The sequence below is a fragment of the Dipodomys merriami genome, unplaced genomic scaffold, assembly GCF_024711535.1.
Source record: "Dipodomys merriami isolate MVZ:Mamm:240054 unplaced genomic scaffold, mDipMer1.0.p SCAF_17, whole genome shotgun sequence".
NCBI classification, from domain to species: domain Eukaryota; kingdom Metazoa; phylum Chordata; class Mammalia; order Rodentia; family Heteromyidae; genus Dipodomys; species Dipodomys merriami.
This window is the reverse complement of record NW_027203048.1, coordinates 14,634,561-14,661,033: the sequence shown is the minus strand read 5'-3', so window position 1 is coordinate 14,661,033 and position 26,473 is coordinate 14,634,561. Positions and strand designations below refer to the sequence as shown.

The 26,473-nt window shown below is 39.4% G+C and overlaps 1 protein-coding gene across 6 annotated transcripts in view; it reads right to left on the bottom strand.

Annotated features, from left to right (window-relative positions):
* Ltbp1 (latent transforming growth factor beta binding protein 1) overlaps nucleotides 1-26,473 on the bottom strand; it is a 405,289-nt gene that overhangs the window by 177,641 nt on the left and 201,175 nt on the right. For all 6 annotated transcript variants that reach the window (XM_070025342.1, XM_070025343.1, XM_070025344.1 and 3 more), the window contains 2 exons: nucleotides 6,357-6,581; nucleotides 3,966-4,240 (listed from right to left, as the gene is read on the bottom strand). In XM_070025342.1, coding sequence (XP_069881443.1) covers nucleotides 3,966-4,240; nucleotides 6,357-6,581 — 500 coding nt within the window. The remainder of the gene's footprint in view (nucleotides 1-3,965; nucleotides 4,241-6,356; nucleotides 6,582-26,473) is intronic.

Genomic DNA, 26,473 nt, shown 5'->3' with positions numbered 1-26,473 from the left:
GAGCCACAGCGCCACTTCTGGTTTTCTTGTGGTTAATTGGAAATAAGAGTCTCTTGGACTTTCCTGCCTGGGCTGCCTTTGAACTGTGATCCTCAGATCTCAGCCTCCTGAATAGCTAGGATTATAGGCTGAGCCACTGGCACCTGACTGTTGTTGTATTTCTTTAGTTTCTTTCTAGAAAAGTCATCTCACTTTTGTTTCTAGTACAAAATTTTTTTTTGTCTATATGTGACATTTTTGGCTTCTTTCTTTACCCTCAGTGTTCTTGTTCCCTGACAGATGTAGGCAGGTGTAAATATTTGATTAGATTCAGGTTAGATTTTTGTTTTCTGGTGGTACTGGGGTTTGAATTCAGAGCCTTGTGCTTGCTTGGCTTTCTTGTTCTACTACATAAGCCATGCCTTCAACTCTGCTTTCTCATGGGATTTTCTGCTTGGCTTTGAATCACCATCTTCCAGATCTCAGCTTCCCGAGTGGTTAGGACTACTGATGTGAGCCACTGATGTCCAGCCTGGATATTTTTGACAAGAACACTTTAAGGGTGATGTTGTAAAAATCATCTTGGTCACGTGAGGAGGCACATAATATTAGGTTGTCGCTTACTGACAGTGTTGAGCTGGGATGCTTGGTCAAGGAAGTTCTGGAACTCTTTGATCTGGCCACCAAGTCATCCCTACTACTCTATGCCACAGGTGTAACAGGATTACCATTTATGCAAATGTTGGGAGGACGCCCAAGCTGTCTTACGTCTCTGACCTCCTCTGAGTCCTCTTTCATCTACTTCTGGCAATATCCTCTTACCTCCGTTTAGCATTCACCCTTTTCTCTATGTAAATTTCATTTCCGTACCCACTGTTCATCATCTTCCATCATCCAAACAATTATGACATTCTATGCATTTAAATACATTCATCACAGTATGTATTCTTTCCAATCCCAAGTTAATGATTTTACTTATTAGATTGTACCACAGAAATAAGGACTATTTCTGCCAAGTTTATTTTGCATATAATCTCTCACAGGAACACATCAACACAGGTGCTTAGTGGTTACCATGCCATTACCGGGTTCAATGGTTACAACCTGCAACAAGTAAAAGTGCTCTTAGTGAGGAAAGCAATAGTGAGTATGTATGTAGATTTGTTTGAATGGTGGTGGTGGTGGTGGTGTATGTGTGTATATATGCATGTGTGTGTGTGTGTGTGTGTGTGTGTTCTACTAAAATCTCCCTGTACATCTATACAGTGCCTATGTTTGCAAACCAATGACAGAAAGCACAAGTGTTATCTACCATTTTTAGGACATATGCAATTGGTATATGCAATTCTATAGGCAATTGATGGTTGTTTATGAGTAGTATATTTAAGTGCTTGTCCTAATTGGACAAACTACCTCAAGTAATCATAAGGATTTAGCAACACTTCTCACAAACATGAAGACAAACAAGCAGACATGAAAATGCATCCTGAAAACAGGTCTTATTTTGAAGCTGTGTGTTGGTAACCACACATGCAAAAAGAATTAAGAACTGAGATCACTGTCTGGACCATTCAGACCAAAAGTCAGAGACATATCCAGATAACATTGCAAGTATGAAGGATTTGGTTAACTCCATTAATTATACAATTCAAGGGTATCATCCAGTTGAGATTTATAAGTAAATAATTTGCTCCCATCTAGTTAGCACCAGCTGCCTAATATTATAGAAGAATAGCAAGTTTGCTATGTCTCATTTTCATGCCTTGTATCATCTGTGTTCCAACTTGGAAACCGGGGAGAAAGGTACTGGGCACACAGTTTTAAAAGGATCTGCTTTTTCCCTTCACTCTGAGCAACCTAAGCTGGAATGACTAAACAATGCAAATGGCACCAAATTCATCCTCTGACTCCAAAGTCAGTCTGGGAGTACATCACGAAGTTAAGGTTTAACTTCAGCTTCACAGTTCTTGTTCATTCTCTATCCTTCCTAGGCCCTCAGCAGAGATATCTAGTAAAACAAAACAAAACAAAAACTAGATGCACGTAAGGGAATGATGCTCCTTCTCTTCCAAAACATTTGTTAATTTGGAGTCCAGTGGAGAAGTAAAAAAGCTATGTCAGACTTCTTGTCATGGTGACAAAATACCTTAGCAAATAACTCAAGGCAGGAATGATTATCTTGGCTTATAGTTTCAGAGGTTGCAGTCATGGTAGGCTGGTTCCATGTTTCTGAGGGTCAGGGAGGTACAGCGTGGCAGCAGGGCATGGCAGCTAGGAAGCACTGATAGGAAGGGGCCACGGCAAGACACACCTCCCAAAACCACACCCAATGGCTTACTTCCTCCAAGAGCCTCAGTTCCACAGTTCTATCACCGCCCCCTAGTCTATTCAAATTTGTCCATCAGGGGGTTCAGTATTTGATTAGGTCAGAGTCCTTGTGATCTAATCTTCCCTAGAAACACCCTCACAACATACCCAGGTCCGTGCTTTACTAATCTATGAGTTTTCCCACCCAGTGAAATTGAAAATCAAGATTAACCACAGCCTTCCATGTGATGGACATTTCGGGTATCCACAGGCAGAGAAAGACTGCATCTGGAAGATGGAGGGCTTCCTTTTCTCACTGAAGTTGTATGACATAACTACAAGCAACCACCTACTCTGACTATTTTTTATGCATGACTTTATCAGTGTCTTCTAAGCTACTATTGGCATTGCTCCATGACATTTACAAAGTAGGACTTCACATTAATTATTTTGTTTAATCTTACCTCATGAGCACTGTTATTCTTGCCTCTATTTTGAAGATAAGAAGCTCGTTCCTTGCCAAGTGCTAGACTCAGGGCTCTAAGTAGGGTCTTGAAGCTCTCCATAATCCTCTTTACTTTCCCACTTGCTGCCCTACTTTCAGGTCTAACAGACCCACTTTCCCTGCTACCTTTAAGGAGTTAAAGGTAGTAATACTACATCAGCTTACTCAATATGAAAGAGTATTTTCCAGGCTTCTAAAGCAGGAGCAATTGCTTCTACTATCCTCACGTATATCCCCTCTCTCTGCGCGTGTGCATGCACACACACACACACACACACACACACACACACACACACACAGAGTTATAGTAAGTCCAATGACTATTAAAACACACTTCAAACAATCCATGCAGCAGGGCACTGGAGGCTCATTTTGTAATTCTAGCTACTCAAGAGGGTAAGATATGGAGGGTCAGGGTTTGAGATCAACCTGGACAAGTGAGTCTGCCAGTCTCCATCTCCAAAATAACTAACTAAAAAGCAGAACTAGAGGCATGGCTCAAGTGGGAGGGTACCAGCCGAGCAAGCAAGCTGAGCAAGTATGAGACCTTGGGTTAAAAATAAATCTATGCTTTGCTGTTTTAGTTATACATTTTTTCAGAAGAAAATGAAAGAATTAAGATTGAAATCTTAATTCTATGAATCACTACTGCCTAATAGGTTCAAAATTCAGATGTATCTACTAACATGTAAATTGTGACAAAATGTGCAAATATACGCTAACATCTTTGCAAGATGTACCTTTTGTTCTTCTTGCCTGGCACATGTTTTCTACCCAGTTCACCCTCACTAAAAAATAAGAATAATCATAAACTTTAAGCAATATCTCTGAAAGTTCACTACTTACTGTTACTCTACACATCATAGATCATCGATTTTTCCATTCTAGGGGCCACAGAGTAAATATTTTAGGTGTTACAGGCCATGTGACTTTACTGAAACTATTCAGTATTATCATCTCAGCATGAAAACTGCCCATTAGACAATCTGTAAGTGAACAAGCATGGCTGTATTCCAATAAAGCTTTATTTAAACAAACAGGCCTATGGCTCACTGTCTGCCAACCCCTTCTCTAGAAAATCATTTTTATGAGGTCTAATTGGTTTTGGTTTTTGTTGTTTTTAGTGGAACGATCTAGAATTTACCACTGAAACAGGCTGAGCTGTGTTGCTTACCTGTGACCCGATGGTTTCCTGGAAGCAGCGGCCAAGCTGTGTCTTGGCAGCCACCGGATAGACGTGTGGGAGGAGCTGCTGGTGAGGGTATGTGGAGTGCGCCGTCTGGGTCTTCTGGGCAGGGAGCCCTTGGTATGATACTTGGGACTGGCCTGGCTGAGATTCCTTTACCTTCTGTCCAGTGGGGCCATCAATTCTTGAAACCTGATGTATCTGGACGGAAGCCTCAGGAGGGTGCTTCACGTGGATGTTAACTATGTTGGGAGGAAATTTCACTGAAACAGATTGGGAGGAAGTTTTGTCAGTCATGGCTAAGTGTGAGACAAGTCAGGAATTTTTTAATGTGAAGTAAGTTCTACGTAAGGACACATAGATGCATGTATAGGTATGGCACATGGGATAAATTAGGTGAATTTAAAGTGTATTTTTTTGTGTGGCACAATGGTCAAAATGAGCAAACAAGGGCTATGAAATCAGCTCTTCACCTTGAACCAGAGCTATCTGTGCCTAGGTTCATTACTAGACTCTTATCTGACCACTGGCAGTATCTTTCTTTACATGTTTCTATTCTTGCCTTTAGACAAGGCCTCTTTGAACCCTGAGACTGCTTTCATCCGTTCTTAGCCATTTCTCTGTGATCTGAAAGTTCATATTAGTAATCAAGATTAAGATAAAGAACCTATGTTGCCAGTGGCCTAGCCTATCCAGTGGCCTCAGTAGGACTTGGCAAATTAATACCAACGAAATTGATGTAGCTTGTCCATTCATTGTTATATAATTAATTTTGAAATCATGAGAAGACAAAAAGAGTCAGAAGATATATACAATATGGCCGTATACCTTAATTTGTGAATTTAAAAATGAAATTGCATATGTTGGAAATGAACTTTACAACTTCAGGGGTGGGGGGAATGGGGAGAGGTGGGGGAGGGAAGGGATAGTAGGAGAAAAACAAAGGAGGGAGTAACAATGCTGGACAAGAAATATACCCATTACCTTACTCATGTACCTGTAACCCTTATGTCCAGCATCTTTACAATGAAATAATTTTTTAAATGAAATTGCAATTTTAGAGATATTAAAATCTCAAACAAGGCTGGCATGGTGGCACACCTTTGATTCAGGCATGTGGAAGGCTGAGATAGCGGACAAGTTTGAAGTCATCCTGGGCTACATAGCAAGACACAAAACAGCCAGGAGCCAACAACTCACACCTGTAATCCTTGCTCAGAAGGTTGAGATCCTCAGGATTGTATTTCAAGGCTAGTCTGGGAAGAAAACATCTGAGAACTACAATCTCCCAAATAAGCAGCAAAAAGCCAGACCAGAACTGTGGCTCAAGTAGTAGAACACCAGCTGATCTACCATAAAGCCTTGATTTCAAACCCCAGTACAAAAAAAAAAAGACCAAAAAAACTTCTTGCAGAAACATACTTATGAAACAAAAATATCCATTTCCCTCAAGTAATAAAATTCTGAAATGTATGCTGCTTATTAACATAGATAAGTAATTCTTATCAAAGGCATCAAAACTCTAGAATTTAATTATTTATTTTCAAAGATTCCCCCACTGTGGAAATGACAATACTTGCATTTTTCCAGAGATTCAGGCTTACCAAGCACAATTCTCTTGTCCATAAGAAAAACACAATTTCTAAGTTCTTTTGTGCTAATGACATGCACACATAAACTCACACACATACACACACACATACACTACCAAAAAAAAATGTGATTTTTATACCTGTAACCAGACTGAATCTCTTCCCATTTAAAACAAAATCTCATTTTCTGATACAATTCAGGTTTTAAAGAATAAGAGCCAGTAACATTTCTCTGACCCCCACCTTTAAAAAAAATTGTGTACTTATAAAGATGCCAGGTTTAAAAAAATGAATTAGTCACAGGATTTCTGAGCTCCAAGTGACCTAGTTTACCTTCCTCTACAGATGAGCAGAGATCATGTGACCATTGAGCACTAAAACCAACCTCTCTTCAATTACAACTCATGGACGGACCGGGGCTGAATGGCCCCACTACTTTATTGGTACTGTGGGGGTCACCCTCAAGTTGCTCCTCTTTGTTCCCCAGCCACATCAAGGCAGCATTGTGCAATCCCATGTTAGTGGTAAGAGTCACTAGAAAAGGATAGACTCTTTTTCATTTTCTTATTTCCAACACTGTAGTCCTTCATGGCCAAGCAAGTCCTGTAACCACATGCTTGGGCCCCCATGCTGTCTCTATTTTGAGTCCTCAGACACAAGGTTGCACACTCCTTTTTGTTTCAATACCAGCCCTGGCCATTAAAGAGACCTCGCTTCTCTTTGGCTTTGACAGGTTCACAGGGGTCTGTGGGCTCAATGGGCAAAAGAACAATAACAAAAAGCTTACCTTTGACTCCTTGTTGGCTGGTCATGGTTAGAGGCAAGGTATGTGTGGAATGGATGACATGTGTGCCCAGTGCTTTACCTGGCTGTTGAGAATGTTGGTAAAGTTTAGGCACACTGGCACCATGGACTGGGATCTGACAAAGCTTTCCTGTGAAGTTTGGAGGGCATTGACATTTGTCCCTTGAACTGCACTGTCCACCATTCATACATGGAAGATGGCAGATTACTGCAAGGGAAGAGGAAATATGGAGAGTTAGTTTCTCAAACCAACCAATCAAACCCTCCAGACACACAAGCCATTAACATTACAGCCATTACATTCCCACTGGCTTTAGAAATGGTAAACTCAGAGTAAATACTTAGCTGAAGAATTCTTATTATTCATTACCTACTCTTGGTTGTCAGATTCTTCACTGAAAAATGTTTGTGTCTGTTCATCAAAAAATTGGTATCTAGTTTTCATTTTTGGTTGTATTTTTGTCAAGTTTGGGTGTCAGGTACTCTGGCTGCATTGATATGTTTGGTAGCATTCCTTGGCTTTTTTTTTTCAGTACTAGAATTTTGAACTCAGTGCCTCAACCTTGTTAGGCAGGCATCCTCAGTGAACCACGCTTCCGGTCCCATGTTTTGCACTGGTAATTTTGAAATAAGATCTTGCTTTTTAGCCAAACCCACAGCTGGACCACAGTCATACTATTTTCTGTTCCCTGCCCCTGCAGGCATGACAAATGTCCACCACCATGTCCAGATTCTTCTACTGCACTGGAGTCTTGCAAACTTTTCATCCAGACTGTCTGGAATCACAGTTCTCTTGATATCAAACTCCTTAATAGGTTGGAAATATCAGGAACACTACATTGCACTCAGCTACTGGTTGAGAAGGGATCTTGTGAAACTTATGCTAGAACTGAACTCAAACCCAAATTCTCTCAATCTCTAAAGCTCAAGTAGGTAGGATTACAGGCATATCCACCAGGCCCAGGCCTTTGTTTTCTACTCTGGGTTCTAATTTGAGATGCACTGGTATTTGGTTACTCTTTGAAGGTCTGGTAGAATTCATCATTAAATCCATCCAGTCCTGGCTTTTCTGTGTTGGAAGACTAATCACTGCCTCACTTTCATTGCTCATTATAAATGTGTTCAAGTTGCTTACATATTCTTGTTTCATAGGTCATGTGTGTATATAAATTTTTTGTTTCTTCTAGATTTTCCAGTATATTGAAATACAGTTTTTTAATAGTCCCTAATGATTCTTTGAATTTCACTGCTGTTTTTTGTTATAATACTTTTTCATCTCTAATTTTATTAATTCTAGTTTCTCTCTTTTGGTCAGCTTCAATAAGGGTTTGTGGATCTTGTTTTTCTTTTCAAAAAATTTATTTCAGTGATTGTTTGGATCATTCTTTAGTTTCCACTTCACTAATTTCAGTCATGGTCTTTACTATTTCTTACTGTCAACTTAGTTTTGGCTTGACTTATTCTTGTTTTCCAAAAGGCTTGAGGGAAGTCATTAGTTTATATATGGGCAATCTGATGTTTTTTAGTCAGGTAAAGAATTTCAGCATTCTTCTTATCCTTTAAAAACTATCACATTTATCTGCTTTAAACACTGTCAACTTTAAAAAAAGTAAAGCCTCTTCTCAATGACGATTTCTTCCATATCTTACTCTTATTAAATCCCTACTATGACCATATTTTTTCAGAAAAACAATTGCTAACTTCCCAACACATGATAAGGGAAAGGTAGGCTATGACTTCCCTTCCTCTACTCTTCTCCACAGAAACTATTCTTAGTAAGGTCACCGGTGGTCTCCATGTTCCTAAATCCAATGGATTTATTTATGTGGCATCTTACTATTCTGTTCCTTCGTTCTTCCCTATCTCACTTTAATATTCATTAAATATTGGTAGATTTCATGATTCAATCTTAAAAGTCTTCACTAACTCTCCACACTCCTCTATGATTTCATATGCTCAAGTCACTCAAACCTCTAACAGTTTCCTGCTGAGCTTCCTGGACAAAGCTTTCTGCTGGGATTCAAACTATCTAGTACTACATATTTCCATGTAGATGTCCCACAATACCTCAACTTCAAGATGCCTAATCCTTCACTCATCATCTTCCTTCCCACACTGTAGACATTTCTATCTACTTCTTTTCCATTCCTAGGCTTTTGTTCTTTCTGCATCTTCATCACTTATGAATATACCTCATTCTGCATAACATAATCCACTAAACTTTACTCCATATCCTCTTACAGTCTTCACCTTTTTCCATGTGGAATCCTTCACCTGGAACACTTCTTATCTGGCCCCCTTCAACTACCTAACTTCCTACTTAACCCTCACTTCTGCATAGGAGTTCATTCATTACCATCATGCCACATACAAATCTTCCTATATAACAACTGTCCAGCTGCATCTCTGCATGTATCATCACTCCACTAGAATTAAACGAAGTCAGAGAATGTGTCTTGTAATAATTTACCCGTAGCATGTACCTCTAGAAGAAATAATTAAGGCCTGAACTATTTGTGCCTATCACTTTATCAAATGCCATTCTGTAGTAGAGAAGTCTCTACCCTTCAAATGCTTAAAAAGCATAAGAGTTTAGACAATATATAACTAGAAATACAAATCAGAGAATAACTCACACTTGGAAAATGTGAAATATAAATGGAATATGAAATATAAATAGAAGTTCTGAGAAGAGAAAAGTTGTTTCTAGGAAATCCAAAAAGCACTTTCCAAGGAGAGAGGTCATCTGGGACAGGTCCTTAAGACTGACAAGATTCAGAATGCAGAAAAGTGCATGCTATGCTATGGAGACACTAGTATAAATAAAGGAGGGAGAAGATAGTGAATAAATCCATCTTGCTAAAACTACAGTTCCTCAGAGAAGGGAAAGGTATCCAGTGATAAACTGGAAGAAGTAGGTTTGAGTCAGACTATGGAAGTTACTAATGGCCCACTAAGTGGTTTAGATTTTATTCTGTAATGAGTGAGCTACTCTCTGGACTTCAAGAAGAGTATTAAGCAAGGTTGATGAGTGTTTGGAAGGATTACTCTGGGTGTGGCAGCAGGATTAGTTGAAAAGGAAAGTGACAAAGATAGTTTAAGTCAGTTAGGAAACTAGCATTATAATTGGCAGACAAGTTGAAAACCATAGGCATGGAAAGAAATATGAAGTAATACAATGCCGAGGGAAAGACCAGTAGAACCTGGAGACAGAAGTAGGAGGGAAAAGGTTGGCCAGGAAAGAAGAGAGGGAACAGAGGAAGGAGAGAATTGGAAAATAAATTAACCATGGTCACAACCCAGAAATTGTCCTTGATGTTTCCCATCACGTCTAAACCATTCACACTGGGTGTGGTCTAGAAAAGACTGTCAGGTCTGCTCTGTGAGGTTCTGGATAAAAGAACAGGAAGTCAAAGTTTGAGTCAATGACTTCCAAAGTCACAGTTCAGTTTTGAGTTGAATTTCTCAATCAGTTTGGCCACATTGGATGAGCTTAGTGTATACTTGGTAAAAAGCAAGGGGAGCTAGACCAAGATTTATATGTGCTATGAATGATTGATCACTGGAATACAGGTACTCTTCACTTCCAATATGCCTGAATTTCAGGGACTGTAGTATATTTAATACAAACGTCATTGCTACCTCTTTGGTCCACAAATTATTTCATGAGTAACAGGTGAACATCATGACCAATGGCCAATCACATCAATACTTTCAAACTCCAATGGTGATTGGACACTGCATGTCAATTTCATAATTCAGACACAGACAACAAAATAGTGTTGTCTCCTCACTCAGAGTGATAAAATCCACAGGACCTTTTTACAAAAGCAGATAAGCAAGAGCACGGGACTCTACAAACCAACGTGTAGCCAAGAAATGAAAAGTGATAGCCTTAGACATAAAATTGTAACAGCTGTGTCAGACGCTTTGCAATTCAAAATTGACTTCTCTAAATTTAAAATGGAACAGTTTCACAGAAAGAAACCATATTCTATATTATAAGGTACACAATAATAATGTTATCATGTACAAATTATTCTTGATTAGTTCCACTCAAGATGCATTGTATTCATAAACTGCTTGATTAAATGGAAATCTTTTAGCTCCTTGCTAAAGATAATTAAAAAAGAAATAATGAACAATTATTTTTTAATTGTGAAACTACTGTATAGATGGATTATAATTGCATAGGCAAGGTAATGAGTACATTTCTTATCAAGCATTGTTGCCTCCTCTTTTGTTTCCCCTTCCCATCCCTTCCCGAGATCCCTCCCTCCCCCCCTGCCCCCCCCCCCCGCCGCCAAAGTTGTAAAGTTTGTTTTTCGACCTAAAGTCTTGTACATCTCATTGTTGCAATGGGTCCACCTATATCCCTATTTAAACAATTTGTTTTTGCCCTTTCCCTCCACAAATTATACCAACATCAAATACAGTGAATGCAGGGGTTATACTGTCGGGGAGGGACATACAAAGCAACAAAGAAATCATCTTTTAAATATGTTAGAAACAATTGCAAGAAAGAAAAAACATTTGAATCCTTATCTTGGAGTTCATTTCGCCTAACATTACCTTATCTGACTGTTTCTGATTGTCTCAGACATATACTAGTTATTGAAAATAAGGGAAACCATGGGACCTATGTTTCTTATTCTTGGTATTTCTAACATTTTTAAATGATGGACTGCCCAATAAACTTTAGAGCTGGGCACCAGTGGCTCATGTCTATAATCCTACTTACTCAGAAAGCTGAGATCTGAGGATTGTGGTTCAAAGCCAGCCCAGGCAAGAAAGTCCGTGATACTCTTATCTCCAATTAACCACCAGAAAACTGGAAGTGGTGCTATGGCTCAAGTGTTAGGGTGCTTACCTTGAACACAAAGAGGCTCAGGTACAGCACCTAGGACCTAAGTTCAAGCCCCAGGACCAGCAAGAAAAAAAAATGTTTTTGGGCAAGTTATAAATATATATGGAAATGGAAAAAAGCAGTAAAGCTAAAGTTGTTTTTGTTGTTGTTGTTGTTGCTGCTGCTGCTGCTGTTTAGTTTTGTTTTTTATTTTTTGTCAGTCGTGGGGCTTGAACTCTGGGCCTGGGCAGTATCTCTGAGCTCTGCAACTCAAGGCAAGCACTCTACCACTTGAACTACGGTGCCACTTCTAGCTTTTTCTAAGTAGTTTATTGGAGATAAGAGTCTCATGGATTTTTCTGCCAGGGCTAGCATCAAACCACAATTCTCAGATCTCAGCCTCCTGAATAGCTAGGATTACAGATATGAGCCACCAGCACCTGGCTTGCCCTAAAAGAATTTTTAACATTCTGACAAAAATATTTTGAATTTTTTGATTACCTTGCAATTGCCTTGTAATTACAATTTAGTTACCTTGTAACTCTTCCATCAATTATTAATATGCAAATGAAGACTATCACCTACAATTTCCTATTTATAATCACCTTTTAAACAAAGACATAGCAACCAATTCATTTTTACTAGACATTTCCAGCATCAATCATAGACTTTAAAATGTAAATAAAGCAGGTACTGGTGGTTCACAACTCTAATCCTAGTTACTTAGATCTTGCTCAAAAATCAACCCAGATAGAAAAGTTTAAGAGACTCTCATCTCTAATTAACCAGCAAAAAACCAAAAGCAGAACTGTGGCTCAAGTAACAGAGCACTAACCTTGGGAGAAAAGGCCAAGTAAGATCACAAAGGCTTGAGTTCAAGCCCCCAAACTGGCAAATTAATATATAAATCTAAATAAAATTAATTATTTTTCTTTAAATCTACCTTTCAACTCTGAGATCACTTTCTTGCTTCAAACATTGCCCTAGCACAAGTGGATACAGCAATAATTCATTACCTCCAATAACATTGTATCTCTAAAGTTATAAAGGAAATGGTTTCTACTTGACTTATTTTAACCAGTAACCATTCATGAATGAAAAAAATACCCATTCTCTTTTTCTAGCATTTTCTAAAAATCTAAATTCCAACATATAACGCTCTATGCCTCAGCTCAATAACTACATGTTGAGTCTTTTGTGGCAGGTCTTTGTACACCCAAATCACCTTTTGTATCACAGAAAACATTTAAAGCCAACCTACAGGATTTAGGATTTAGCTATGAATAGTCTCTTTCTGTTTCAAAGTTCATATCAAAGCACCACCATATGATATATTACCTATGCCCCTACTGTTCTGTAAAAGCTTCCCAGAACATAATGTGGGGAAAGAAAGAATTAGGTATCTTTCAGGTTGACTTGAGAAGCTTGTGTTATGCTGGTTGTGAATCTGGTTATGGCCCATATAGTTTAGAAACTCTAACAGAAAAGGTATAACATAGAACACTGGCTGAGAAGTTCCATAACCTTGTCAGCAGGACATTTTGCTTGGACATCACCATAATTCACCAGATTGCATCAGTGATCCCCAGAGCACAACTACAAATAAGAAGAGGTATGTGGGCCTTCATCCTGTGATTGATTCCAAAAAGTATAACTTCATGACAAAACAACTCAAAGTATCTTGTGATCTCTACTATAAAAGGTGGAAAGGAACAAACAGATGGAGGCTGGAAGAATGAGCTGGAGATTTTAAACATGCCAAGCATACCCACTGCAATCCACCGTTCACTTCAGTTGTAAAACAACTCATGGGACTCAAGAAACTGGGCTGGCAGAATAAGAGTCCTATTCTAGGTCAAAAATCATAATCCAGTTGCAATGAACAGCTACTGCTGACTTGTGTGTTCAAATATGCACACTGAATTTTCTAAAAGTTTATACTCTCAAGTCACATTCTCCTCCTTCTTTTCTGCTATCCTGACTACAGAAAACACTTCTACCATTCATTTTCAAAAGGAACTTCTCAGATGTTCTTGACTCTGCAGTGCCAGATCCTGGCCATTCTGCCTGCCCACAGTTCCTGTGCCAGCAGACAGACCATTTCATTATTGTGGAACAGGAAAAAAAAAAACCAACTACCTCTGAAGACAAACTATAGCTGTCATTTCACAGAATGGGTACATTCATTCATTTGAATGGCTAATTCAACTTTCCCGCTTTTTCTAATTAGAAGAATAATGTTTCCTGAAAGGTCTTCAGAGTATTGGGGCAGGGTTGGGGGAAGGAATAGCATTTTCAGAAAGCAAAACATCACTTTCTTTCATTGTTCAGCCAGAAAGTGGCGTGGGGTGGGGATGTAGCTCAGTGGTAGAGCACTTACCTAGCACAAGGCCCTCCAGTCCCATCTCCAGTTTTAATCTCTCCTTCTCTCCCTCTCCCTCTCTTCCTCTCTTCACACACACACACACACACACACACACACACACACACACACACACACACACACGATGTTTCAACAAACTACCACTCACACTAAGAATGTAACGAGCACAATGATGTGTTTGCCTCTTCTTTTCTGTGATTAGTGTATATGGATTGCACCAGGGTATTTTGTCATCGTGTCTCCACACATGGTGCTTGCCTATTAATTCCACATACCTCACTCTCCCCAAATAGTAAGTGGGTCTGAAGGCCAAGATGCTGATGGCCGATCAGATCTGAAAAGGCCAAGTCCTATACACAAGCAGGGGAGGACATATGCCATTGGCTTTTTCCCTATGGAATGTAGAGATTTGATGCTGGAAAATGGCCTATTAACAAGTCTGCATTCTCTGTGTAACTTTCACTGACATGGAAAATGAATGCAAAGAGCATATGTGGTAGGGTTGGTCTCTAACAGCCTGACCAAGAGGTGGCATTTAAGCTAAACTGAAAAGGAAAACAATCCAGTGACATAAGAAGTTAACAGACGAACAATTACATGAGGTAAGCTCTTGATGTGAGACCATTCAGAAAGGCCAGGAGTCTGAAAGGAGGCTGGTGGGGCTGAAGCATAGGAGACAGGAGGAGGAAAGTTGAGATCAGATGGGCTGCAGAGAGAGGCTCGGGTTACAGTCCTGTTTCTATCTGGAGAGGTAAGGCAGCCTATGCAAGTAGATACAGAGAAATAGAAAACAGCAAATGAAAACATAGTAACAGAGCAGAGGAAATCAAGGAGACAGAACCAGTGCATAAACCAGGAGCTACGATAAGTCAGCTGTGAGATCCTTCACTGCACACACACTAACTATGTACTGTATGGGCTTTGAGTTTCTGGACGTAATTTGCAATTTTTACACTGACTACTTAGCCAGATTCAAGTGAAATTTCTGGAAGGTTAAAATTTCAAATACATTGAATCTTATAACCATTCTGAAAGTCAGAGAAATTTTCAAACACATGTAAAAAACGGAAAACAAATTTCCATAGAGATTTAGGGGCAAAAGAAAAATGCTTCCATAAAAAAGTTAAAAATAAGCCGGGTGTCGGTGGCTCATGCCTATAAAGAAGGCTGAGATTTGAGGATCACAGTTCAAAGGCAGACCAGGGAGGAAAGTCTGTGAGACTCTTATCTCCAGAAAACCAGAAGTGGCGCTATGGCTCAAGCACTCACCTTGAGCTGAAGAGCTCAGGGATAGTGCCCAGGCCCAGAGTTCAAGCCCCATTACAAAGAAAGAAAAAAAGAAAAAAGAAAGAAAGAGAAGAGAGAAAGAGAGAAAGAGAGAAAGAGAGAAAGAGAGAAAGAGAAGAAAGAAAGAAAGAAAGAAAGAAAGAAAGAAAGAAAGAAAGAAAGAAAGAAAGAAAGAAAGAAAGAAAGAAAGGAGAGAAAGAGAGAAAGAAAGAAAGAGAGAGAGAGAAAGAAAGAGAGAGAGAAAGAAAGAGAGAGAAAGAGAGAGAAAGAGAGAGAGAGAGAAAGAGAGAGAGAAAGAGAGAGAGAAAGAGAGAGAGAGAGAAAGAGAGAGAGAAAGAGAAAGAGAGAGAGAAAGAGAGAGAGAAAGAAAGAAAGAAAGAAAGAGAGAGAGGGGGGAAGGAGGAGGAGGGAGGGAGGGAAGGAAGGAAGGAAGGAAGGAAGGAAGGAAGGAAGGAAGGAAGGAAAGGGAGAGAGAAAGAAATCCATCCAAAGAAAGGAAAGAAGGAAAGAAAGAAAGAAAGAAAGAAAGAAAGAAAGAAAGAAAGAAAGAAAGAAAGAAAGAAAGAAAGAAAGAAAGAAAGAAAGGAAGGAAGGAAGGAAGGAAGGAAGGAAGGAAGGAAGGAAGAAAGAAAGGAAAGAAAGAAAGAAAGAAAGAAAGAAAGAAAGAAAGAAAGAAAGAAAGGAAGAAAGGAAGGAAGGAAGGAAGGAAGGAAGGAAGGAAGGAAGGAAGGAAGGAAGGAAGGAAGGAAGGAAGGAAGAAAGAAAGGAAGGAAGGAAGGAAGGAAGAAAGAAAAAGAAACCCATCCTAATCTCCTTACCAGTGAGCATTGTTTTTGCATGCAGGATATTTGTAAATGATAATTGTTGTGCATGCTGGTCCTGAGGTTTTCACTCATGTTTCATCTGTATACCTCTCCCCTGTGTTGCTGTGGTTGTTGTTTTGGTGATAGAGCAGCTTGAGCTCAGAGCCTTAAGCTTGCTAGGCAAGCACTCTACCACTTGAGCCAAATCCTCATGCCCCATTTTTCATCTTTTCCTCAGATATGGTGTCATTAACATTTTGCTTGGGTCAGCTTCAAATTGTGTCCCTATCAATCCTAAGTAGCTGGTATTACAGGTGTCCATCACTATGCCTGTCTTTTGGGCCCTGTCTTTTATATCATTTCATTGCAGCTATTTGAAAGGACACACCATCATTTCAGTCACTGTAGTCTAGAATTTTCTTTAATATCTTTGCAAAATGCTGTCTCCAAAACCAAGTAACACCACTTAAGCACGGCTATATAAAGTAAGATTAAACATAAGCTTGGAAACCTTTTTTAAATTTGTTTCACTGCTACAACTTGAAACCTCTGTCTGCAGTGTTCTCTCCAGAGACTAAGTTCCTCCTCCCACTAAGTTCATTAATATCCTCTTGGTATTTATTTATTCCTCAGCCTCAGTAAAGGACTGAAGATAAACCTATATTTGGAATTTTTAAATATTTGCAAGGTCAATGCCTCAACACACATATCTAAGTAAAGGGGGAAAAAACTGCAATAAAACCCTATAACATGGGAGTCAGACAATGCTTGTAGTCTTTAAAGTCTGGCCCAAATACAGGCTCCAGAAGAGAAACTTTCTTTCAAAGAAGAAAGGAAGATGCTGAATAGTTAGAGAATCCCAGAGACACCTGCAAACTTGTCTGGGGTCATCGGACATCATTTTGAGGTCATTAATTCTTCCATTGTGGGTTTGTATCATTCTGTTCCCTGTCCTGCTGTTGGGTTCTAAGACATAGGAAAAGAGATCATGATATGTTCATTTTACACAGGAGTTCATCATAAAATTATTAACTTTTTTCTAAAGTTCTTTTCAGATGGAAAAAAGCACAGTATGTCTTTATATTTTACAAAACATAACTTCAGTTCCTATGGTCTGTATGTCTGTCTCTTCCAAAACTCACACTGAAAACCTTTATTTTTATGCCTGTAATGGGACTTGAACTCAGGGCCTGAGAGCTCTCCCTTAGTTTTTTGGCTCAAGTCTGGCACTCTACCACTTGAGCCACAGCTCCACTTCCCATTTTTTACTAGTTCATTGGAGACAGTCACAGAATTTCCTACCTTGGCTGGCTTCAAACCTCCACCATCATATCTCAGCTTCCTGAGTAATTGGGATTACAGAGATAAGTCTCTGCAGTGCCCAGCTTACTAGAAACTTAATCTTCAAAATCAGATGTTGATGGTATTTGGAGTCAAGCCATTGGAGAGACAATGAGGATGAGGTAAGGTCAAGGGGGTGGTGCCCAGGATTGCAATGAGTGACTTTGAGAGAAGAGGAGGAGAGACTCAAGTGAGCGAGCTTGCTTTGTCTAGCCATGGGAAACACAGCATTACCTTGAAACGGCAGAGAACTCCCAGGAGAAAGAAGACCCTTACTCGAAGTCAGCCAGAAGCCAGAGTCAGGCTCTTGGATTTTCAGAATTGCAATCTTAATAAACTTCTTTTCTTTATCAATGACTCTGCTTGTAGCAGTCAGTTACAGAACCAGAAAACAGACTAAGACATCTGCACACCCTAAGGAAGTAGTTTTCAAACTATGTCCATGTGGTACCAAGGCTTTACAGAGATGTGCCAGGTTCCTGTTAATTCATCTAAATCAACAACCACCAGTAGAATACGGCAGGCAGAGTGAAGCATTGAGATGATGGCCACTTAGGATGTCATGGCCTAGTCAGTGACAGACAGCTGCGTTTCCTCAACTCTGTTCTGTCATCTTTCCAACACCCCTCCTATGTTGGGGAGGGGCAAAGTGGACTCAGTGTTCTTCAAATCTCACCATGCAGCCTGTGTCAGGCCCTTTCTCAGGCTCTGCAGCCACCAGTCTTTCATAACTGGTAAGAGGATATGGAGGCAGAGGGAACTCAGATCTAGGTTTAGCTAGATCAGATTGATTCAGGATCTTGTTCAAGGATCTAAAACCACAAGTAGGTTCCCTTTACTTTCAGCTTATTAATAGAAGGATAAAGACATCTAGGACACAGACACTGGAGGAAGACTAGGATACAAGAACAACCAAGTGAGAAGAGAAACATTTGTGGTACAGAGAGTGCATTTCCATCCCTGGAGAAGTTCTGCCGCACAGTGTTCATCCATCACCTGTCCTCTTGGGCTCCAGTGATAGGAGAAGCGAAGGCGGGAATCACTCCAGTAGTGATTGCCTTTTCAACCAATAGTGGTTGTCTGTCTGCTTTGAGACATACACTGTTGAAACACTTTAGCAACCATCAGCAAGCAAAATACACAAAAAGTCTCCACCCTCTGAGCACCTACTTTCTACAGTCTAATCATTTCTGTAAGACTTTGGATTGGCTAAGGAAAAGGCTATTGTCCCAATTCTTTATATTACCAAGTATCTCTCTGACACTTCAGTGGAACCTGATGAGGGGTCAGGAAGGGCAGAGACTAAGTGTTCTGGGAAAGGGATCCTCTGGGGACAGTGGTAAAGCACTTAAGGGATTCCATTGGCAGTGGTCCCTGAGGGTATGGCCAGGCAGACCTGGGGGCCAGTGTGTGTGACAGTAGCTCACCAGCATTGGTGGGGAGTACCCTATGGATCCCCTCTAGAATTCCATCTGACAAAGACGAAGGCAAGTACACAAGGGCTTGGGTATATCTGGTTTATCATGATTATATTATGTATATCTACAAACTAGTAGCACCAAGAAGCCGATTGAAGTCACCAGCTGTTTACATTTGCATTCGTTGGTAAGTAGATAGCTTTCATACATGGATGAGTTACAGATAGCTAGAGCCTTCATAAATAATATTTGAATATCTATATAATATACTGCTGGGAGCAGAGCTGTGGCCCAAGTGGGAGAGTGCTAACCTCAAGCAGAAAAGCTCAGAACAGCACATAGGCCTTGAGTTTAAACCCCGGGACTGGCACAAAGAATAACAACAACAAAAATATATACTGCTAGGTTGGCAGATTATATAATCATGCCTCTATGGCTTTTTGTTGTTGTTGTTGTTGCTGTTTTGTCAGTCGTTGGGCTTGAACTCTGGCCCTGGGTGCTCTCCCTCAGCTCTTCAGCTCAAGGCAAGCCCTCTATTACTTGAGCCACAGCGCCACTTCCAGTTTTCTGAGCTGTTTATTGGAGATAAGAGTCTCATGGAATTTCATGCACAGGCTGGCTTTGAACCACAATCCTCAGAGCTCAGCCTCCTGAGTAGCTAGGATTATAGGCATGAGCCACCAGCACCCAGCTACCTGTATGGTTTCTAAATTTACAATGCTTTTTCTTTTTTCTAATATTACCCAATTACCTATACAGAACATCCTCAAACTTGCAGTTTTATTCTTCTTAGTAATTATCTTTTCATATAGTCAGCTAGGAGTTATTGGTTCCTTAGTATGCTCTAGGCAGTATGATAGGAGACACAGGGAACAAGACATAGAGGATCCCATTAGTCTAATCTAATGGTTTTATCCTGGATCACGAGGTGGACACAGAACAAAAACATTAAGATCAATAGGCTTGAACTAGACTACCAGGAGTTTAAATCCCAGACTCATCATTTCTTAGTGGTAGAACCTTGAGCAAGTTATTTAACCCTTTTCTATTCCATGTCATCACCTGAAAAAAAATGAGGATAACAATAACAGCCAATTCATATGGTTATTACAGGGCTTGAGTGGATTGTTATGCATTCAACGACTTGGCGTACAGTAAGCACTCAGCCAGTGTCAGCCTTCACCATGGACTACAAGATGATGATGGAAGGGTGTAATGGGAGCAGAGAGAAGGGGAAGCCAAACCAGCATCTTGGCAAGGGAGAGAGGTGCATGTCCTTCAGCCAGCCAGACACTGCTTTGTTGACTGCAGGGCTGTTCAACTGCATGAACCAGCACAGTGCATGAGCCTAACAAATTCACCTTTAACTTGTCATAATTGCACTTTAATTCTACCAACTTGCTAGTTTCCAAATGATAACTTCTGAGCCCTAAATATTGCATCCACACTCTGATTATATTATTACACTGATTTGGCATGTGTTCGTTAAAGATTGTGACCATTTTCCACATGTGTTCGCTGCTTATATTTTCTCCTTTTCTCAACTATCTTTCCCTCCATCTATTTCGGCTTCTCTCTTAGCATCAAAATCAATTTTTAATGACTTTCAAGATAGATTTTATGAATAGATTATTTTGGGGGAAAGTGCCATCTTTATTTATCCTAATTGAATTTTAAATGTCTTTTTAACACAAAAAGGTATATACATAACACAGCTATACAACCTTTTACAACTGGACAAGTGTCAAAACCCTGTGGATGTATAGGGTAAAACAAGATTGGTCAGGAAAAGAATTGTTCCTATAACTGGATATCTGACACAATGTCCTATTTCCATTAAAAAAAAAAAAGGTCCATTTTCAGTTTATTCAAGTTTGTTTTCATCCCTCTTGATAAAAAAAATCAGACTTTTGTAATTTGTGTATGCTGATCTTCATCAAAAGGTTCATTCTCTGGATCAGAGTCAGTGGTGTCAGAATATCTATAATGATCAGGTTCATTGTCACTAACATCCGGTGTTACAGAAGTTGAACTGCTAGCCTCTGGATTATGAATAGATTTTTAAGATCTTATTTAAACAACTGTTGAGCATATCTTTGTAGATCTAAATACAGATTTATTTTATGTATATATAAAGAAGTTTATAAGTACTTTTTCAATGCATTTTTTGTATTGTTCAATCCTTAAAAAGCTACTGTCCAAGTATCTGATAAGTAATTTATTTCACGTTTCATTAGACTTTCTTCTTTTCTTACTTAACTAATCTTATCTGGAGTCTTTGCCCAATATACAAATATGGGGTATAACTATTTTTGCTTCAAGTTGTTATCTAAATATCTTAATACCAGTTATTAAATAAAACTTCCTCTTCCATTCTTTTTTAAAGATAAGCGGCTATTTTTGAATAGAAGGCTTCAAAGGGCAGATGGAGACATAATGTGTTGGAAAGAGAAACAAAATTTGGCAGTGTATGGTAGAGGAAGAAATGGGAGAAGAGAGGAAGAATGCAAGATAAAGAATTACAGAGAGCCCTGTGAGGACTCACACAAAAGGACAGGAACATTTCCTGTGAGACATGAAAGAAGAACTGTGCTGGGTAATAAAATGAAATGGGGTCTGCAAAACTCAGTCTGATGCCAGAAGGCATAAATTCTGGGTGGAGAATGTTTGGGAACCACCACTATTATAAACAAAGCTCAGCATGGACCGTCTGCAGCTCTTTATGCCCACCCTCTACGCATCAATGCTTCCACCATGGTTCCCACCCAATACTACCACAGTGGAAGAATTTTTCCCTTCCCTTCCTTTTCCTTCCCTTCCCTTCTTCCCTTTCCCTCTGCTCCTCTTGCTTTTCATATCCCCTTTTCTCCCCTCTTAATATTTTCTCCCTCCCTCCCCCCGCCCCCCTCTCTCTCTCTGATGCTGGAATTTCAATTCAACGTGGCATCTTGAGTTTACTAGGCAGGTGTTCAACCACATAAGCCATGCTCTTTCTGCATTTGTTTTTGTCTCATATTTTTGGCCCTGAAATGCATTTTTTTAAACCTGGACTGCAATCCTCTTATAGCCTCCTATGTACCCGTGTCATGTGGCGAGGATGACAGGTGTGTGCCTCCACATCCAGGTTTGTTTTCTTAATGATTGAGTTGAAAGTCTCACAGACTTTTGCCCAGGCCGGCCTTGAACCGGGGTCCTCTTAATAATTCCCACCTTCCAAGTAGCTAGGATTATAGACATGAACTTCCACACCTGAACCTGACCTTTTCTTCCTTTTGAAGGGCAGGTGTCCCTTCAGTGGAGGCTCTCTTCTGAGCAGTGAACTTGTCATCAACAAGTATCTACAGAGGTGAGGCTAGGCTGAAGCCCATCACGGCTTGGGAAGTATCTACTCTAAAGAATATAGCTGTCAGAGAGACGTGAGCCAAGAAGATGACACTCAGATCTTTCTAGATATTTGAATGGGAAAAAGCCTGAGATGAGAATTGAGGCTTTTCATGCCTTCTTCGCATTCTGAAGAGCCCAGAAGATTGTGACCATAAAATCTCCATGTCACACAGAAGTGCCCAGGGAAAATGGTCTTAGGGGCCTCTCAAGGCTGGTAGATGAGCTCTCCCAAATACTAAAGTGTCTCAAAGCGTCATGACTAGATATAGGTAGACAAAAGTCTAGATAGACATTGCCTAAACTGCTCAGAATCAAAATGGGCTGAACCACCACTACCTCAATTAGTAGGAAACCCGACAAATTTGGAATTCTCTGCCTTTCGACTCACAAGACTTCATTAGTGAAATTAAAATCAGTGGTAAAAGAATGAATGGCTTGTCAAGAATGTGAAATATTAAAATATTTCAGGCCTGCATCATATTTCATTTCTACAACACTGTGAGATTTAAAAACAAAACAAGAAAACAAAAAAAAAAGCCAAGTTGGTGGTGGCCCACACCTGCAATCTTAGCTACTGTGAAAGTTGAGATTGAAGGATCGCATCTGGAAGAGAGCTCAAGCAAAGAAGTCCTAGAGACTCTTATCTCCTATTAACCAGGATAAAGGTGAAAGTGGAGCTGAAGTGGTAGAGCAGGTATAAGATATTTTAACATATAGTATCTTAATATAATATGTATATATATATATATATATATATATATATATATATATATATATATATATGTCTTGTCTTTAGGACTTCACTTTCTCAGTCTGGTACCAATCCCTATAGCTGGTCACAAGGTATGTCCCTAATAAATGTTTTGGGGATGAATAAATGAGCATTTTACTCCCTACTTTTTAAACTAGAATACTGTCATTCTGAGTGGCCCATGGCAGATTTGATAATTTGCCAGACCTTTCAGGCTGTCTTCCTAGCCCTCAAGTCAGGGGTCATTGAGTCATTGAGTCCAAATGATTTACCTTCATTTTCTTAAAAGTGATTCTCTGGTATGCTCTCATTTTTTATGTGTTTATGTAACATTTAATTACAGAATGCAATTTTGTAGGGTCAGGAACTGAAGAACCTGCTATGGCAGGAACACAGCTTAGGCGTAGAGGTCTGAGAACTTTGGTGAGAACCAAGGAGTAGCCATTAACCGGGAGCACTCAGCACACCCTGAACGTCAGTTGGTGTATTTTTGAAAGGTAGTGGAGGGCATTGGTTAGTGTGAGAAGTTGACTATACAGAATTATTTTTAAAGCTTCTACTGTACACAGCAGAACTTTCCAGAGCCAAATATAAAAGCTATTCAAAGAAAGCCATGTGACTCATTATTGACTGATGAGATGAGCCAAGATGTCTCCTTTCATTTACCTTAAATAACTTGGTATGTCAAGTTCAGGTTATTAAAATCTGCTTCTTTGTTCCTTGGGGCTCCATACATACTTCCTGAGCCTGGAACATTCCATTAAATCAAGACAATATGTATCAAAACTGGCTTCCTGAAGATAATTCCCTCTAATCCACAGTATCGGCCTGAGAATATGGTTATAATTAACTCTCTTGTGAGATGTAGCTCAGAAGTAGACTAAGCTGACTTTTGAAACATCCTAGAGTATACTCTAATACTCAGTTACCACTGCGAAACAATCAGAGGGCTAGATTGTGCACAGGATAAGAATCAAAGACATGGAGAAAAAGTAAATTAAAACTACCATCATTAATCAAGACTAAAAAAAAAAAATTCCAAATCCATCTGGCCACTTTCCTAAATAAACCAAATCACCACAGAAACTACTTGGATGTGCAAGGAAGAATTTTAGAAACTCTTTCCTAGTTTTGTTTCTGTTTCTTTCTCCCTCCCTTTTATGGCTAGACATTGAACTTCAGACAACTATATAAGGCACTTAAAATTAAAATGCACATATAATGAATTCCTTTTACTGATATAAAATGAAATACTTTTACCAACTATAGTCATTTTCTAATTCACACCAACTAAACAACTTACCAAGTTCATTTCAACATGATGTTATACAACTTGATAGCATATTTGAGCCAAACAATAAAAAAAAAGAAATCTTCATGTTACTCACAGAGAATTATATATGGCCTTTTAGAGTTAAGCTGCTGTGAAAGAAGTTATTTCCAAATCTGAACTAGTAATTTTTTAAAAAGCTAATCCACAGGCATTTCGCACCTTTTTGGCCAGCTAATCAGCCATACCATCAAAGCTTGAAATCAAGCATCATATAGATACATGTTTCTACAAGCCATTTAGAACAAGGCATGTCCATAAATCTCATGTATTTAAGCAAATTTTGCCACATGACTCGTATTTTCTCCTCCATTGGTTTCATCAAGGAAGAGCCTCAGCCTGCTAAAATAATACTAAATCATTCCTAAATGTAATAAAAATCACCTTCTCCACAGATGTATTTCACTATGCAAGCTTAAAAGTCTTAGTAAGTCCAACAATGCCTGGGTTGGTCATTCGATCCCATGTGAGAGCCAAGAGTACTCCAATTCAGTCTTCGGCTCCATCACAGCAGAATGGCTTTGGGCCATTCAGTTCATTTCTGTAGTGGCTGGTTTTCTAATTGGTAAAATGATAGGGCCGATGGACAATTTCCTTCTCAATGCAGTTGTTGTTATGGCCCAATAATTGTCTACATTTTAAAGAATGGGTTTTAGGAGCCTATAATGGGTTTTGGTGCCTATACTCTTCCTGGTCCTGCATCGGTATGGCCAAGTTCTACTGTTTCTCACTCCTCCATGTCTCCAGCTTTCTTCTTCCTCTCCTCCACCTAGCCAAGTTCAGGGAATTGCATCCTTCAGACTCTTGTCTGGTCTCCTTGTCAGCTTCTTTATATTATTTTTCTTATCTCCCTCCAATATGATCTTTCCTTGTCATTTCCAGAACGGACTTATATACTCATCCCTTCAGTGCATTTCTCCATACAATCTTTTTATGGTGAGAATTATAGGTTTGGCTCAAGTAATAGCTGGTTAAATGCCAGCTACTGCCCTTTTTATTCTGCCATGAAAATGAACTAACGATTTCTGGGAGGTTCCACACTCTACATCCTGAGTTTCTACTAGTGCACTTGTCGTTTTTCTGGTTAGGTTTCGAAGGAATTCTTCTTCTTTAGTTCTTAGCTCCTTTCCATGACCTTTCAAAGAGTGAGACCCTCTGCTCTCTGAAGGCTCTGGGACCTGCTCCTCTCTACATGGAAATTGTCCACATGCAAAGGTCAAGGATGCATGGCTTCTCTTTCATACAGAAAATCTGTTTGGGACACCCTAAGTAGGTGCTAAAGAAATATCATTGGTTTGAGAGAACTTCAGTGGTGCCAACTGTCTACCCTTTTGCAGGGCCCAGAAGACCCTACATTAAACACTCTCCATCTTATTGTTTTGTTTTGCTTTGTTCTTTTTAGAAAGGTGGTGTTTAGAGGGGTTGCCATTTCATAAATCAGGAAATGAACACATTCCTTTTGGGACAATGTCACCCTCCACCTTTTTATTTATGGACTGAAGAAGGAGAGTATTTTCCACAGTACAGCATTTGTTGCATTTTATTCAGAATAACACCAACATATAGTAATAATACTTCAGTGACAGTTTTCACCTCACACTCCATAGTATTTCCAACGGCTTCCAATGTTTTCCACTCCAAGGGAGGGAGCTTTAACAGCTCTACCATCTTTGAAGGAAGCCTCCAATTGTCTTCATATGGCTAATACTATGCCCACAATACTTTTAAAAGCCTATTTTATATTCTTTCTATCTTTGTTAGCATACTGAGCTAGTTCCAAGATCCACTATCAATTTTAAGTCTCTTAAAGCTTCCTGCCTCTTAGATTTTAAAAGAACCCTCTCTCAGTTCTCTATCCAAGCTTCGTGCCTTTGCTTGTACCACATACTTGAGCCACTCCTGTTGGCTGTGGGCCCTAGGACAATGGATCCTGATACTATGCAGCAAGTCTCTTCTGAAACCTTCCCACAAAATGTAACTAATTGCTCACTTACACTTTTCATTTCCTTATTAAAAGTAGGAAAAAAAGATAATAAAATTACATCATTCATTCCCTTCTTGAATAAGAAGCTTCTATTCATACTGGAGTAGAAAAGCTATACGTGTAGTAAATTCACAGCTTCTTTTTCTTCATGAGTGATTTGTGAGTAGACATTCCAGCTGCTAGGAACTGACCACCAGCCAAGGAGGGGAAAGATAGTGAATCTTACTTGTCAAGTCTATGTGTTATCAATATGGTCTAGATGAGGCAAGCTTAAACTGAATTTGAAGACAAGAACAAAATGTCTGCTTTCACCATTAGCACAAAAGCTGTTCAGCGCCCTTAGAATTAAAATGGAAAAATTCTGGTTTTCATAACCCAATACCCCATGGAAAAAAGGAAAAACCAGAGATTGACAGAATTTTCCAAATCATTATTAGATATATGGTCATGATATCCATAGAATTTCTAAAGCAAATGAGAAAAAAAATCATTTAAAAAGAACCTAATTTGGAATTTTTTTTAATACTAGAGCTTGAACTCAGCACCTTGTACTTGTTAGGCTGGTGCTCTGCT